We start from the raw sequence: 17,045 nt of genomic DNA, 5'->3' as shown, positions 1-17,045 counted from the left end.
CCCATGTCCACTATGCAACATCTAGGAGTGGCCCAAAAGTGATGCCCACTCCTGTAATAGAGAATGGGGGAGATGAGAACGGTGTTTTCAAAATATACGGTAAGAAGATCTTTTCCATTCCTGACTACTGGATTTGTAGACAATCTGGTTCTACTAGATATTTTTCACGATAAAGAAAGGGGGAGGAGAGACTCTGTAAATGGTTTTTTTTAAACAGCTGGGTGAAAATGAGAAATGAGAACTAAGGAGGAAAAATCTGACAGATCTTTGCTGATGAGTTTAAGGAACCACAATGGGGGGGGCCTAGCAGAGTTTCTGGGTTAAGACTCTGGCATGGGAAGCTCTTGTGTATCTGTTTCAAGTTGTTTTCATCTGGCTTCTAACCTTTGTCCTCCTTTGGCACCAGCAGCAGGAGGGTGGGGCTGTACCCGCTGCAACCGGGTTTCCCTCTGCCCCTGTCACACTTCCCTCTTTCAGCTGCAGGTGCACAGCTGGCCGGGGAAGATGCCGCTGCAGGCTGCCCCTGGGTTGCTGTGGCTCTGGCAGATTGTGCCCTTTCAGACACTGGCCGTGTTCTTGGGCCTGTTCCTGCTGATTTCTGATTTAATGAAAAAGAGACGACCGAGGAATTTCCCTCCAGGACCTTTGCCCCTGCCCTTTCTGGGCAACCTACTCCACCTGGATGCCAAACGGCCTCATATCGCCATTGAGAAGGTAAGCGGGGGAGGGGAGCAAGCACAGGGAGTGCTGTCTGCAAGAGTGGTGGAGACATGGCCGGCCAGAGCCATTTTGGCGCTCTAGGCCCAGGCACGCGGATCCGCCAGAGGGCTCACAGCGCATGCGCGGGCCCACCCCCCTAGGGAACACAGACCCGCCCCAGGACGCACGGTGCATGCGCAGGCTTTCCCCCGGTGCGCACGACGCATGCCCTGCCCGGCCCAGCCGCTGGCGCGCAGCCCAGGGCCCACCCCTGGGGTGCATGGTGCATGCGCTGCTCAGCGCGGACCCTCCACCACTGCTGGTGAGCAGTGCCTAGCCGTGCAGGGCCCCACGGCCATGGGGGGAAGGGCGCTGCTGGCTGTTGCCGTGGGGATGGGGGGGGGCAGCTTTGTGGGAGCCGGGTGTACGGCATCTGATGGCAGCTATAAGGGACGACGCATGCCCCTTACGGCTGCCATTAGGCACCCCCATCGTTTAGCGCTCAGGGCAGCTATCTGGCTTGCCCACCCCTCAGCTGCGCCTGAGGAATGTTTGGCACAGCTCATGGCAGCAGCTTTCTGCACTGCCAGGGCCTCAGGGTTCTCCTGGTGCCGCGCTAGCCCCTGGCCTAAATAAGAGCCCATTCTAACTGTTCTGAATTGCACCAACTCCTAGCTGTCCCGTGTGCAGTTCCAGACACCTGCTATCCAGGATCACCAGAGCACGGGGACACCTCTGGTCATGCTCCTTTTCCCTCTGTCGTGTGCAGAAGGTGAGGGTCCCAGTTGTGGATTCCTTTCCATGGGTGGGTATTTAACGAATCACGTACTCCATAGAATTTTTATCAACCACGTGATTAATCGACGGGGGAAGGCGTTTAGTCCTGGCTTGCATCAGGTCCGGGAGCTAATCCCACTCAGCAGCTCTGCAGTTGATTTGTAGTAAGAGCCGGGTGGGCTTCTATACATTTAAACAGCAGAGCAGCAGCAGGGTTTGCTCCTGGTGCCAGTGTGAGCCGGGACTGAGCTGGGCTTGTTCAGTCCCGGCTCATGCTGGATCCAGCAGTCTCAGCCTGCTGGGTGTCCCAGTGGGGAGCTCGGACGCCCAATGGACAGGGGCTGCTGCCAGATCAACCTCTTCCCACAGCCAGCCCTGGCCTCTGAGGATAGCAGCTGCTTCATGGCACCAGACCCTGTCTATGGGGGATCCCAGAGGGACAGGGGCTCCTTCCCGACCAGCCTCTACCTGTGTCAAGCCTGAGCCCACCATGGGCAGAGCCTGCTCTGCAGAAGCCTCCCTTTTCCTCTCCCTCTCCTCCGTCCCCTGCGCTTCTGCCTCTGATAGACGGAATGGGGAGTGGGAAGGCAATACAGCGGAGACGGTGCTGAGTGGAGCTGGCTTTAAAGCCTGTTTGCCCAGCACCAGCTCCTGTACCTTTCCCCCTCCCCATTTGTTGCCTATTGCAAGGGTGGGGGTAATGCGAGTAGCAGACTACCCAACAAGCCCAGGCTTTTCAGATAATTGACTAGACAACTACTCGCTTACATCCCTACTTTCCACATGGAAATCCTCAGAAGTTAGGACCTTCCAGGCATATGTCTGCTTTCTGCTCAGTTTGAATTAGACTTGTTGAGCTTATGAATTCAGGCCTGCTTACATGTGGGTGGCAGTTTCTGAGGGAGTGCACAGAGCCCCATGGTTAGAAGCCAGCCAGTGGGGAGTTGTGACTATACAGGAGGCTTGCACTGTGTGCAGGAGGTTGGGCAGTTTAATGAGCAGGCCGGTAAACGTTTGTCAGGTGAGAAGAGGCTCATAAAAAGTAAGCAAGTATTGGGTAGACTGAGACTTGGAAGGGATCCGTGTACGGAATGAGGTTGGTGCTCATCAGGATTGGAGGAGCTCACAAGGAACTAGATGGGGCAGGAGCTTGCAAGAATGACAAGGAGTCTTCAGTGACAATGCAAAACAGCTTGTAGGAATTTACTTACACGGCTTTGAATGAGTTTCCCAACAATGAAGAGTTAGTAAAAACTTGTAAGGCACATGGGGAGTTGGGCCAGAGGTGGAACCTCCCTGGTAAGTGAGGAAGGATGTGATTGAGAGGGAGGTAATCAGATATACAAAGTAAATTATGAAGCCTAAAAGAGTTTAGCACATTATTTGTGAGTGTTATCTCCTTTCAAGGACTAGAATGAGTCCCCTTCACATAAACTCTGTGGAAGTCAGAAATTAGTTTTGTGCAGTTTTCAACCACACCCTCTGAGTGCCCCAGGGAGCTAAGTAGTGTATTCTGAGGTGGGTGTTGGCTTCTGATGGAACTGGAGGGTGTTTTGTTTAAACCAGTATGTTTGAGTGTTTTCACGACACAGAAACAAAGTATCTGCAGTCTATAATGCAACCAGTCAGGAACATGTCTGCTCTGCTTACCACAGAGGAGGCCAATTGCCAACAGCAATTATTTATAAAAAAAAAACCCTCTTAAAAGCAATGAAGAGTCTAGCAGCTTTAAGAGAAAACGTAGATAATATCATGAGCTTTTGTGGACACAGCCCACTTCTTCAGATGACACATTATTATTATGTATTTAGTTAGTTCTTATAATTTTATTCACCAGTAGGCCTGTTTCATTTTGACATCTCTTAGGAAAAGGCACAGGGCAGCCTTAGATATGCATGTTTTACTGTTGTCTCATTCCCCTGCCCATTTCTATGCATCATTCCCCTGTTCTATCCTGTTGTGAGCTCTCAGGCGCTGGCTTTAGAATCAGTGCTTGAACAGCCAGGCTCTTCCTTGCTATTGTAATACCAAATAGTAGGAGTAGCAGTACAATAATAAAAGTAAGAAGTCATCACCTGGGCTATAGTTCCGGGTAGCATACTAAATACACATGAGTTAATGCACATGCTCTAATTTTCCAGCTTGCTGAAAAATATGGCAACATTTTCAGCATGCAGTTGGGTAACCTGAAATTTGTGATTGTAAATGGATTCCAGCTGGTGAAGGAAGTGCTTGTCCATCAGGGCGATGACTTTCTTGATCGCCCAGAAATGCCTCTTATCCATGAATTCTGCAAGACATTTGGTGAGTTTTTATTTCCAACATTTCTCACGTACCGTTTCTGAAAATGAAGGCCCTGATCCTGCAAATGGGTTACACTTTATGTGTATGAACTGAAGTCTGTGCTACAGTGTCTATCACATGTTTGATATGCCAGTCTCTCTTTTGGGGTTAGGGTTAGGCTGCGTTATAGCCTCTACTTGCCTCTTTAGGGTTGCCCCCAGTCTCGGGGCTGCAAGGCCCTGTTGCCTAAGTCAGTGATGCGATGCCTGCAATAAGGGCAGCCAGAGTCAATCATATGGACCCCTGCCATCAGGACAGTGCAGCATAGAGACCGGAGTCAATAGTGTTAGTAAGTCAGGCCACAAGTTTTGAGGTGACGGGGTGGGAATCATGCCTGCCCACTCCACCACATTCTGAACCCAAGGCAGGTTTCCTACCAAACCTCACTGAGCTTGTCTCTAGTTCATCATCACCAAGTTTCCCTCATTACCTTCTACCTGACTCTTTGCAGTTCATTATTTCTGGGTCTCCACAGTAACTCCCTTCTCTGTGGCATCTCAAGTCTGTGTGTAGGGGTCCATCTCCGGCTGTCTAGGCTCCACATTCTGCAGTGAGGGCAGCTCTCCCACAGGAATCAAGAGGACACCTCCTTCCTCATCAGCCTAGAATGCGCTGTTCTGCTGCCTTTTATATCCTCTCTCCAGCTGGAGAATACCCAGTGGAGCTGAGGGGGTGTGGCCTCCTCAGCCAAGAGAGAAAGGTTAACCCCTGCTATACCAGTGCAGGATTGATACACCCCATTCCACTGCCAGACAACTAGAGAAATCGATTGGATTTAGACACCTAAATAATTTTGCAAATCTGGGCCTTAATAACTTGGCTCGATTTTGCAAATATTACACAGGTTCTCATGTCTCTTTGACCTCTCATGTTCACATCCCAACTGCTATAGCCCTGGTGGCAGCAACAGCAGATGGTGGCATATAGAATGAAATTCCATCCTGCATGGTCCCTTGAAAATTTCCCTTCGCCAGGAGTCAGAACTGGAACGATTAGGCTTCTGAAATCTCTCAAAATTACATCGCCAAACTTATTCGTCGTCAGCATTGCAGCCTACTTTCTTCAACCTCAGCTCTATACCCTTTCTGTAAAAGTGTAGCTTCTGTATGTCAGACATGACCCCACTTTTAGAGAGCCCAGGCACTCTAATATACTAATGATGAGCATGGGGAACAGAACAGAAGAGAACAGAACAGAAGAGAATATCTTGTGGAAAAATAACCAGGCCTCAATTAAACTTGAAAAGGGAGAGAATTAAGGTAATGACCATTACAATACACAAGTTGTCATTTTTTCACCCCAGGATTAGTACTCTCCAATGGACATAACTGGAAACAACAAAGAAGATTTGCTTTATCAACTCTAAGAAACTTTGGCCTGGGGAAGAGGAGCTTAGAAGAACGCATACAGGAGGAGAACAGATACCTCACAGAGGCATTTGAGGAAGAAAAAGGTGAGAATGAGAGAGAATGACACACTAAGTGTTCTATCACAAATTGTAGCCACGAATGTGAAATAACTGAGATTTGCCTGAAATATGAAATTAAACCTAGAATTTTTCTAGCGCTCATTTAAGATGAGGGATTTGGTTTAGCCCATTAGACACACATGCACCTTGCTGTCATCCAGATCTGTATACAGATTTAAAAGTTTGGTGGTTTTTGGATTTCATGTTTTTATATCTGTCAGTAATGACACAGAGAGTATGTGTAGACTACCCGCCATAGTCAGTGAAGAGGGGATTTAAACATCCTCGGCTTCATTAAAATGAAAATGGCCATCGCGCTGTGCTGGCTCAGCTGATCGTCGGCACAGCGCGCGAGTCAAGACATAGATTGGTCTACAAGGGAAGCTTTTGTCAACCGCTCCCTTATGCCTCGTGAAATGAGGTTTATAGGAGCTGTCGAAAAAGGCTTCCCTTGTCGACCGATCCGTGTCTTGACTCATGTGCTGTGCCACCGATCAGCTTAGCCGACAAAGCGCAACGGCCATTTTTATTTTAATGAAGCCGAGGATATTTAAATCCCGGCTTCATTGACTATGTCGGGTAGCCTAATTTACATGCCTCTGGTGACAGAGGTATCTAGTCTAGACATACCCTAACTCCTGAGCTGTCAGCTTCTCTTCAGCCTCCAGGTAGCCACCCAGATTTGAAAACTGTCTCATAAAAGTGTTCATTGCCAAGATTAATGACAAGGGAGAGAAAGTGGTTCATAATAACACATGTGTAGCATTTCCCTACGCTATAACAAAGGCAGAGACCTGAGTGGAAATGTACAACTGTCTCTGTGCAGAGAAAAAAATGACTTGAGCTGGAAGTTCTGCTGCATGCAGGAAAAGGCAGCTCATTCCATCTACGTGTTTAACAGTTTTGTCAATACTCATGTGACAATGCAGCAAACATTGCTGAAGGGATGTGTCTTAGTGTGTGCAGGGGTGTGTGATAGATGCACATGTTGATAATGGATTTTGGACACATCAAATAGTTTATGCCTGTCAACAACTTTCTTCCCCTTTTCTATAAAAGCCAGAAGAATTTCTCCCTTTTTCTCTTCCAGGGCAACCTTTTGACCCTCATTTTAAAATTAACAATGCTGTTTCCAACATTATCTGTTCCATCACATTCGGGGACCGGTTTGAATATCATGACAATCAGTTCCAGAAGTTACTGCGGTTACTTGATGAGAATTTGTGTCTCCAGGGAAGTATTTGGAGCCAGGTAGAGCTCATTTGATTTTGCCTTTAAGCACATGAACTCAATGGCCACGCTCCCACTAATTTCAGTATCACAGAGTCGTATTGGTCCCAGATTAACCATGACATTATCCTGGCTAGGGCATCCATGCTGTCCTATTCCCCAACAAATCTCTCTTCACCTCAGTTCCCCCTCTAGCTATTCTCTTCTACCCTGCCCCCCGAAAGTAATCCTGCCAGATCCTCTAGCCGGCATTTTCAGTACCAGTGTCCCCTCCCCACATGCACATAGTGCGATGTCTAATGGGGATGAAGACCCGGTGGACTGTTTTATTGCGCATCAGGGAGTTGTGCCTTGGAAGAAAGGAAGGCAAAAAGGTCACAAACCCTCACTGTTCCCGAGCAACGCCCTTCCTGGTTGTCTCCCAGTGCCTTGGACTCTGCTCAGGGGAGAGATATCTCAAAGATTTGTGTGGCGCCATTGATTAGCTTGCGGCAGTGGGAGTGGCAAGGTGTCTTCATGCAACAGGCCAGGTGGGAGATGACCCTGGAGGAACAGTCAACCTGCCATCAAAATCAGGGACTCACCCAGCCAGGAGCTCCTTCAGGTAGCACCATTTGCAGGGACAAAGCACCGTGTTTCATAATGATGCAGGATCACTGAGATAGACGAAAAACCCAGGTTTCCAGGGACACGTTACCCAAATGAGGTTGGTCCTTTCTCCTCTTGGTGCCTCTCAGTTCAGCACCGCACAGTGGTGGGGGGAGACATAACCTGCCAAGACAACAGCAATCATGTTGAGAGGCAAAGCACAGTGCCTGTGTCCATCTGCTCGTGGTGCTGGGCCTGGGCAGTTTCCCATGTGTTTTTCCAGCCCTTCAATACCAAAGTCCAACCTCTGATAAAACTTGCGGTAACGTCAATAGTATCAACATCATGTGTTGGCATGTGAGGCCAGGTTCTGGGGTAATGAACTTTTTGTATTTTTCCTGGCATTTTAATCAGCAAATCATTAACAAGGTGGTCTCCTCCCTTCTGAAGTGTCTGCTATCGCATAGGCTCAGGCAATACAGCACATGATCCTGTGGGGTAGGGGTGGGCAAGATATGTCCTGCGGGCTGCTTCCAGCCCACTCAGACATGGGACCCAGCGTGCGGACCCCCCTGCCGGGATGCTCAGTCACACAGCAGTTGCTATTTGACGTGCAGAACTATTTCTTGTGGCTCTCTGCTCTGAAGGAAGGGGGAGGTTTTGTGTGGTCTCCCCACCTCTGCCCAATCGTCACCTTCCATTGGGAGGAAACAACTAGTCAATAGAAAAGAGAGAGAATCGCCTGGACAATGGGGGCTGCACAACCCTCTCTCCTCTTCTGGAGCTGAGAGCCGCATGGAGGGAGTAGCCTGCAGTTTTAAGTGAACTGAAATGAAGATGTGAAGTGTCTAGCATGCTGGGCTGCTGATATCCCCTGAGGGCTCTGAGCACATCCATAATGAAATTATGTATTAGGGAGGTTTAATAAATGTGGTCTCTCCAGTTGAATATAGGGAGGTACATGAAATCATAAAATGGATTTCTCTAAAGAGGCAAAATCACATTGAGTTCTGTTTGTATGTCAAAAGCTGTACAACACCTTCCCCACCCTAATGAAGCGGATCCCAGGACCCCATCACACCATTTTCAAAAACTGGGAGAAACTGAAGTGTTTTGTGAGGGAAATTATTGAAAAGCACAAAGAGGACTGGAATCCCTCAGAAACCAGAGACTTCATTGACTCTTATCTGAAGGAAATGGCAAAGGTAAGAGACCAGAGAACAAAGCAAACTGGAACAATCCACTTCTTTATTTTAAAAATTATTAGTAGAACTACAGCGACAGAGATCTCCAACGGAGTTGTATGAGCATCTGACCCTCCATTAGTGAACAGTTAGAAATCTCAGGGGCTGATTCTGCAGAGCCTTTAAGCCCATGCTTTGCCTTAAGCAGGGAACAGTAGGCTCACTGAAGTCAGCAGGCCTACTCTCATGCTCGAGTGCTTTGCTGAAGTAGGGCCTAAAAACGTGAGGGTTTGTCTCTGTTCTATGGGCCAGACCAAAAGGCCAGTTAAAGTGCCTGAGACTATTTCAGCCACACCAGCAGGCCTTGTGCTAAGAGCTAAACTCAGCTCAAACTTTTCATTCTCAAAATTTATTCCCGAAACACAGTGTTTCTATCTAATGGTGCTGTCCTGTGAGGGGCTGTGTTTGCTCAAATCTCTCTGAAGGCAGTGGAAATTAAGGGCACCCAGCAGTTTGCATACCTGAGCCTGGCATGATGTTTACATGTCTTTGTATAATACTAATATATATAGTTTTAATACCTTCCACTTTATGTCTTTGTTCTAAGGTGGATGCTGACCCTAATTTCCATGAAGAAAATCTCTTATTTTCCACACTAGATCTTTTTTTTGCTGGAACTGAAACAACATCTACAACCATCCGCTGGGCTCTGCTGTACATGGCCACAAATCCAGAGATTCAAAGTAAATGGACATAGATTATTTCTTAATATCTCTTGAATTTCTGCCCTTAACCCTTGCCGCATCAAGTTTTTCAGAGAATTCAGAATATTGTTTTATTAACAGTCTGTACAAAGGTGCTTTATTCCCACAGTTGCCATTTCCCTGCATTCAGAAAACCTTTCCTGCTTTTCCTTTTTTCTCCCCATTAGTTACACCTCCAGAAACTGGCACAGGGCTAAGGGGTGGAAACCATAGCTGTAACAACTTTGATTTAAGAGGAAGCTGGCTTTGTGGCTAATGCATAGGACTGGGATTCAAGACTCCCAAATCCTAGTCCAGGTTCTGCCTCAGACTTTCTGTGTGACACTGGGTGCATCATTTAACTCTTTCAGGCTCAGCTGTCCCTTAGGTCAGCCCAGTAATTGACTTTGCTCTTTTGTATTGATAATGCCTTTACATTTGATTTTGAGAAGAGGAGTAAATAAATGCTTCTTGCATTCCGTGTGGGTATTAAAGGAGGTTTTCCTATTATGATTCAGTTACCCTTAAAAATGCTTCTCATCTCCCTCCCATTGCATTAGTCTTTGCCTAATCAGCTACACTTTTCTTATGTATGGCTGTGTCTACATTGGCACCTTTTTCCGGAAAAGGGATGCTAATGAGACCCTTTGGAATTGCATGAATATGGCTGCCGCTTTTTTTCGACTCGGGGTTTTGCCGGAGAAAAGCGCCAGTCTAGATGGGATCTTGCGGAAAATAAACCTTTTTCCGGAAGATCCCTTATTCCTACTTTCAAGGGTTTATTTTCTGCAAGATCCCGTCTAGACTGGCGCTTTTCTCCAGCAAAACCCTGAGCCGGAAAAAAGCGGCAGCCATTTACAATTTGCAATTCCCAAGTGTCTCATTAGCATCGCTTTTCTGGAAAAGGGTGCCAATGTAGGCATAGCCTATTTGTATATTTAGAGCTACATTGCTCACTGATACCCTTTTCAAAGCGTAAAGAGAGTTTTCTTAGGATTACCTTAAATTGATGAACTCTGAACCCTGCCCAGTTTAAGCCTGTTGTTCCATGAACATATTGTTTGTTTTCATACCCATGATGACCTCTGCTCTTTTCCTAGAGAGAGTGCAAGCAGAGATTGACACAGTGATTGGCCAGTCTCGACAGCCAGCCCTAGAGGACAGGGACAACATGCCGTACACCAATGCAGTTATTCACGAAGTGCAAAGGATAAGCAACATCGTGCCTTTAAATGTGCCAAGAATGGCAACAAGGGACAAAACACTGGATGGATACCAACTGCCAAAAGTAAGCTGGAAAGAAATGTATCTTTCATTTCTCATCTTGGTTTAAGAACTTAAAAGAGATGAGCCCAACCCAGTATCACAGACAGATACACCTTTGCCCGGAGGAAGATTCAGTTCCAAATCTGTACCTATTTTGGAAAGCAACAAAGATACAGAGCAGCACTTTAAAATATTGGGATATAATTCCCAAACCAAATGCTTGATACTCACATTCCCAAGCTTTGAGACCATTGAAATCCCTATCAGAATTTTGCAATCTTCATAAAACATCATGTAAGTGATTTATATTAACTGCATGAAACCCTAGTAAAGGGACTAGGAATTAGGTCCAGCACAAGATCACCACTGTGGCTGTTCCTCAAGAAAGGTCTGTCAGGCTCTTGGGCCCAGAAACTTAAATGTATTTGAGCACTTAAGTGTTATGGAAACTAGTGGGATTTACATGCCTAAATGCCTTAGGGTATGTCTACACTACCACCCTAGTTCAAACTAGGGTGGTTAATGTAGGCAACCGGAGTTGCAAATGAAGCCCGGGATTTGAATTTCCCGGGCTTCATTTGCATGTTGCCGGGCGCCGCCATTTTTAAATGTCCGCTAGTTCGGACTCCGTGCCCGCGGCGTCACGAGGCACGAAGTAGGTAGTTCGGATTAGGCTTGCTATTCCGAACTACCATTACTCCTCGTGGAGTTCGTGCCGCGTGTAGCCGCTGGCACGGAGTCCGAACAAGCGGACATTTAAAAATGGCGGCGCCCGGCAACAAGCAAATGAAGCCCGGGAAATTCAAATCCCGGGCTTCATTTGCAACTCCGGTTGCCTACATTAACCACCCTAGTTCGAACTAGGGTGGTAGTGTAGACATACCCTTAGAGAGTCTGGGCCTTGGTGTTTGGAGATGGGAGGGGGTGATTTGTATTTAAAGGTGGGGAATATCTTATCTTCAGCAGCTTCAGAATTCTGAATTTCTTTTGTCTCAAGCCTCAGCATTTCTGACTCCACCTCGCCATGATGCTGAGCCACAATTTCTCCCCATGGAAGGGAGCAGGCTGGAATTTCTAACTCAGTTCCTAGCATTTGTTTAGCAGAGGGTCTCCTCAGATCCTAACCTTTGGGCACATTCTTCTTCTTCAGCTTGTAGACTGATGCTCAGAAAAATTGATACACACCCAAGCTCAAGGGAATTCCGGAGTGGAGCCAGGCAGAGAAACATTCTACCAGTCGGTGGGTGGCAGGAAACCATTGGTTGTGGCGAGCTTCCATTCTCCGACACAAACCCCTCATTAATACAACTTAAAGGAGACGTGTACACAATAGCAGGAGGAAAGTGCATTGTATAGTCCATATACAGTAAAACTCCGATAGTCCAGCCTCCATCTGTTCGGCACTCCCGATACTCCGGCATCAAAATGCCAAGCGCTCCTGACCAGCTAATTAAAAAGACTGCCGCTCAGCACACGTGCTGGCTGTAACCAGAAGGAGCATAAGGTTGGGAGTGGGGGGAGTGGGATCGTGTTACAATATGGAGAAGAGCAAAGGGGAAACATGACAGGAAGGGGAGGAGGAGGAGGATCTGGTTACAGCACGGAGGAGAGAAACGCGAAGAGGAAAGGGGAGGGGAGAGGGAGGGAGATTGAGTCCTGGACAGCTGTTAAGCCATGCAGCTGTACCGGACCTCCTGATTTTCTGGGAAATCTGATAATCCTGCACCACTTAGGTAAAAAAGGTGGCAGATTATTGGAAGTCTACTGAAGTTTTTTTCCTACTGGGATTGCTAAAGTGACATGCACATAAAGTAAGGGCACATGAAGTGAGATGCACATGCTGATTGCACACAACGTTGACCGAGAGCCGTATGCTGTCTCTGCATCCCATCAGAATACCACTATGGATGCTCTGGCACACCCCACAAACTCTACGTAAACCAGTGCAGTTAGCAAAACTACCCTATCCCAGGAGACCATCTTGGTTACAACAACCTTGCAGCCCACTGAGATGAAGGAGGCCCTCTCATGTGGCCCACTAACTAGCATAGGTTGCCCATTGCTGTTCTATGCACAAAAACGTCAGGTAAGCCCAACTACATTCATGAAAATTTAGCTCTTAAAAAAGAAAGGTGGGTGGGTGGGTTTTGCTCCTCTTTGAATCTTTATGGTGTATAAAGAATGCCTGAGAGTATTTAACCTTTTTGGATTGGTGTTTATATAAAAAATTGAATCCTGCCTACCCTGTTTTTCCTAGGAAATGCATGACAGCTAGTAGGTTTATAGTATTGCACCTACGAAGGAAATGCTTAAAAATGCTTAAAAACAGTTGGAAGAAATTCTCTCTTTTGTCAAAGATTAACACTCCTCTCTTTCCTTCAAATCTGTGATGTCTGCCATTCTGTTCATTCTGGCTCCTCCAGAAATACTACCAGCAAAACCAGAGAAAATCAAATTTGAGGTTTGAGATAAATATAAGGTAAAGAACCGGCTGGAAAATTATCTTTTAAAAAATCCTGTTGTCCCTTCTCTGTATATCATAAAAGATTAAAAAGAAACAACATGGCGCCTCCTTTTTCACCTCTTTGTAGGTGACAATTAAAAATGGAATCAGGGAAGCGATAAATTCCTTTTGTTCTCTTTTTTTAGGGTACTGTTTTAGTTCCCAATTTGACATCAGTGCTGTTTGACAAGAATGAGTGGGAAACCCCTCACACTTTTAATCCTAAGCATTTTCTGGAGGATGGTCGATTCAAGAAGAGAGAAACTTTCCTCCCATTTTCTGCAGGTGAGATGTGTCTGACACTCTCCATTAGCATTATAGCACCAAGTCTTGGGCCTTCTTTTTCACGTTAGGCAAAAACCCGCAGTGTTTATTAGTGGCAGAGTCTCAATGGAAAATGAAAAGCTCAGAAATGAAACTCATGAGCAGCATTCATGTCCCTGTCCAGTTTGCATGGTTTTGTCATAGGTAGAGGGCATGTCATTCTTCAACAAGTGCTCCTTCCTAAAGCAGGGCTATACACAACAACAGAAACAAAGGAAAAATAGTGTAGACATAACCAAAAGTAGGTAGAAAGAGGAAGTAGCCTACCTCACTTGTTAGGAATGTCAGAGTGAGGACAGGAGGTGCCTTCCTTATCTTTCACTGTTCCTTTTCACTTATTGGAAGAGGCAGTATGGGGAATAAAACATGAGGAAGATAATACAGTGTTGGAGATCCCTGAAACGCCCTCCTAAAAAACAACGAACCATTAGACTATTTTAATATAGGATGTGATGGATTCTCCACCACTTTGATTCATTAAGGACCTGATCGCACACTGTTAAGTCAACAGGAACTTTAGCATTAACTTCTTTGATCACAAGAACAGGTTCTAAATCAAACTTGGAGAATTTCAAAATGCTATGCTCTATGATTATCACAAATTGTGGGGCATCATATAGCAATCTCTGGGTGATGTACTATGGCCTGTTGTAGGCAGGAGAGCTGATTAAATGGTCTAATGGTCTCTTCTGACTTTAAAAATCTCTGAAAAGGAAGAAAGAAAACACAGGAGAATCAGTTTGCATACTCACTCCAATGAATGTCATTTTAACACTACTGGGGCTACGTCTACACTGGCCCCTTTTTCGGAAGGGTCATGCTAATTTTGAAAGTGGGAATAGGGAAATCTGCGGGGGATTTAAATATCCGCCGCGGATTTAAATAAACATGACCGCTGCTTTTTTTCCGGTTTGGGGAAAAGCCGGAAAAAAAGCATCTAGACTGGCCCGATCCTCCGGGATAAAGCCCAATTCCGGAGGATCTCTTATTCCTACTTTGAATTCCTACTTCCTTTGAAGTAGGAATAAGAGATCCTCCGGAATAGGGCTTTATTCCGGAGGATCGGGCCAGTTTAGACGCTTTTTTTCTGGCTTTTCCCCAAGCCGGAAAAAAAGCGGCGGACATGTTTATTTAAATCCATGGGGGATATTTAAATCCCCCGTGGATTTCCCTATTCCCACTTTAAAAATTAGCATGCCCCTTCCGAAAAAGGGGCCAGTGTATACGTAGCCCTCGAGTATTATCCCCTAAACCCAGTTTGATTTAGGATACAAACTTTACAGCTAGCCCATTTTTTCTAATGACATAATTTTGACTCTGTCAGTATAACACATCTTTTGGGGGAAGTTCAGCTTTAAAGCCAAACTTTGCAGATCAGACTTCTCTCTGATAATTTCTTGTTCCAAAGTCTTGCCAGTTTAGATACATCTACATAGCAACATTATTTTAAAATAACTAGCATTATTTCAAGAAAACTTAGGCCACGTCTAAGTGTGGTATATCTATAAACAAAGAGTCAAGGCCTCCCATTTAGGCATAATGCTGGCTAGACCTGCCTGTGTTCAGCGGTCCATGTGTTATGTCATTGAGAAGCTAGGTCAGTGACAGATTACACCTGACCTGTGTTATTTTAACTTTTCGATCAAGAAATAATACAGCAGTGTATGGCAGACATGGTAGGGAAGTAAGGCATCAGCTAGACACAGAAATCATAGTTTTCTATCACTTAGGTATGTGATTTTAAAAAATCAATACATCATACCTTTTCTAGTGTGGATGCAGTTATGGCAAGGGGAATCTGTTATACAGAAATAAGGTAGTAGTATAGTGGCATAGTTAAACTATGTAGATCGGGCCTTCAATAGCCATGCAGAGATGCGGTCGATCTTCCAAGAGTTATCAAACATCATTGTTTCTATTATGAGAAGGAATTACTGAAGTACTGCCGTAATGAATGCAAATATTAGCATCCACAGTTATAAATGAAGGAAACTTTAGTACTAAATACAGCAAATGATGAATCAGAAAGGGGGTGGAACTGATGACAAAACCATCTCTTCTTCCCCACAGTTCTGAAATTGCTGCCATGGAAAATTAACACCTCATTTGTCATGAGACCTAAACTGTTCTGACAAGAACCTTCGGCTGATGTGCACAACTGTTTTCTTTTCAGGAAAGCGGGGTTGCCTTGGCGAGCAGCTGGCTAGAACAGAGCTGTTCCTGTTCTTCACCATCCTCCTTCAGAAATTCACATTCCAAGCTCCAAAGGACGTAAAGCTAAGCCTTGAGTTCAGAATGGGAGCTACTCTCTCCCCGAAGCCATACCAGATCTGTGCGCTGTCTCGGTAGGGAAAGCCACACCAATTTTGTCATTGGCCCATTTCTCAAAATAATTAGTATTTACCATGCTTGTGTATAGGGCTGCATCTACAATATCAGCCATTGGACCATTTGGGAACCTGATATTGGAAGGGACTATAGCAGTTAGGATACATCCTACTATGCTGGCAGTTAGTCTTGATGTCCCTACCAAAGCAGCCTGTGTATGCAAACTCAGAACAGCCTATTCATTCTTACTGCCCTGTGAATCTGCAGACCTGGGTTTTAAAAAAGGTAAATGTATTTCATGAATGGCTTCAAAAGGAACATGTTTCATTTGCAGTATTTCATGACACAACAACTTTGTTCAATAAATTTTGCTTCTGTGGAAACAACAAAGTTTTTTCTCACTTTTTAAACAGGGTTAGGAGAATTTAAAGGAAAAAGCAGGATTTTTCCTACCGGACCTCGTGCGAGCCAGGATTGAGCAGTCCCAGCTCACGCGAAGTCCCAGACCACTGCTCCTTTGCCTTTTAAACGTAGTAAGAGCCGCCCAGCACTTTGTACATCTAGAAGGCAGAACTGCAACGGGGTATGACCAGGACCCAGCACAACCAGGACCTGAGGAGTCCCAGGTCTTCCTGGGCCCCAGACCGCTGCACCTCTGCCTCCCCAGCCCCACACAACACCCACTGAACACAAAAAGCACTTTGCACTTCTCCAGACTCTCCTAGCTAGGTATTCAGCTGTGGAATCCACATCACTTGGCTCCCAAATCTGTGCCTACCTGAAAAGAACATTTATTCTGCACTTCGTATGTGAGATGCTAAGTTCTAGGGATATAAAGCCCTGGTTAAACAGTTTATGGATTAAGCGGGATCTCACTCACACCTCCATATGCTGGGCTACCCCTGTTGGCCCTGCCCCCGTGTTCAGGGGGATGTAGACCCACATGTGGGGGAGCCAGCTTCTTCTCCTGGCCTTCCCACTCCCGACATAGGGGACAGACAGCAGGAGCCGGCAGCCCAGTGTGCAAAGGGGCCAGCTTCTGCTTCCCCTGATGGGGGGACTGCTCCTAACCCCTTCCAGTTAACCAGTTATCCATTCACCTCCCTACTTAGTTCAAGGAAATATAATCACGATTATTTGAGAAGCAGTTTCCCTCAATTCTTTCTTTCATTCTTTCCCTGTGCCTTCGAATGTTTTCTCTCAGAAGATTGCTCAACTTCCTGAAATAGGATCAGCCTTCTGTGAATGGTGGTTTATGAACCCTGCCATTTTCACTAGTTCCCTCCCTCTTGTTCCCTTTCAAATACCTGCAGAAAACCCAAGAAGTCAGTGAAATTGCACTCAAGTACAGAACATTTTGCTTCCCGGTCAATTGCATTGTGGTTTTCCAATTGATTCTGCTTAAAAAAATTACTCAGTTTGACCCCCCCTCCCCAGGAAAAAGATTTAAAGGACCACGCTTCCTAAATACCAAAGGGGTTACAATAGCATTGGAAATAGTGTATATGGTCAATTATTTGATAATTATAGGGATTGAGTGGGTAGGCTCCATATTTTCTTAAACCTCAGCCAGTGGGAGAAGCATCTGAATT

General features: G+C 45.8%; 1 protein-coding gene across 3 annotated transcripts; it reads left to right on the top strand.

The window, feature by feature from the left end:
• Window positions 1-374: 374 nt before the first annotated feature.
• Window positions 375-15,836, top strand: LOC102446167 (cytochrome P450 2J2-like). 3 transcript variants are annotated; one of them, XM_075936096.1, is made up of 10 exons: window positions 375-714; window positions 1,375-1,471; window positions 3,618-3,780; window positions 5,123-5,272; window positions 6,378-6,538; window positions 8,134-8,310; window positions 8,897-9,032; window positions 10,133-10,320; window positions 12,948-13,086; window positions 15,299-15,836. In XM_075936096.1, the coding sequence occupies exons 1-10, from the start codon at window positions 683-685 to the stop codon at window positions 15,472-15,474; spliced, it is 1,419 nt and encodes a 472-aa protein (XP_075792211.1). In that variant the 5' UTR covers window positions 375-682; the 3' UTR covers window positions 15,475-15,836. The 3 variants fall into 3 exon arrangements, 2 of the variants coding, with proteins under 2 accessions (XP_075792211.1, XP_075792210.1); XR_012905880.1 differs by lacking the exon at window positions 1,375-1,471 and adding an exon at window positions 12,722-12,777 and having other exon boundaries at window positions 412-714; window positions 15,299-15,435; XM_075936095.1 differs by lacking the exon at window positions 1,375-1,471 and having other exon boundaries at window positions 416-714; window positions 15,299-15,833.
• Window positions 15,837-17,045: the final 1,209 nt, after the last annotated feature.

This window comes from Pelodiscus sinensis, chromosome 9, assembly GCF_049634645.1.
Source record: "Pelodiscus sinensis isolate JC-2024 chromosome 9, ASM4963464v1, whole genome shotgun sequence".
In the NCBI taxonomy this organism is placed as follows: domain Eukaryota; kingdom Metazoa; phylum Chordata; order Testudines; family Trionychidae; genus Pelodiscus; species Pelodiscus sinensis.
This window is presented reverse-complemented; position numbering and strand designations above follow the sequence as displayed.

Excerpts from the sequence above, each read along its gene's own strand:
- LOC102446167 (XM_075936095.1), top strand. The coding sequence starts at position 505 with ATGCCGCTGCAGGCTGCCCCTGGGTTGCTGTGGCTCTGGCAGATTGTG. Across the intron at positions 3,781-5,122 it reads TGAATTCTGCAAGACATTTG|GATTAGTACTCTCCAATGGA; the intron begins GTGAGTTTTTAT and ends TTTTCACCCCAG. Across the intron at positions 13,087-15,298 it reads TTTCCTCCCATTTTCTGCAG|GAAAGCGGGGTTGCCTTGGC; the intron begins GTGAGATGTGTC and ends TTTTCTTTTCAG.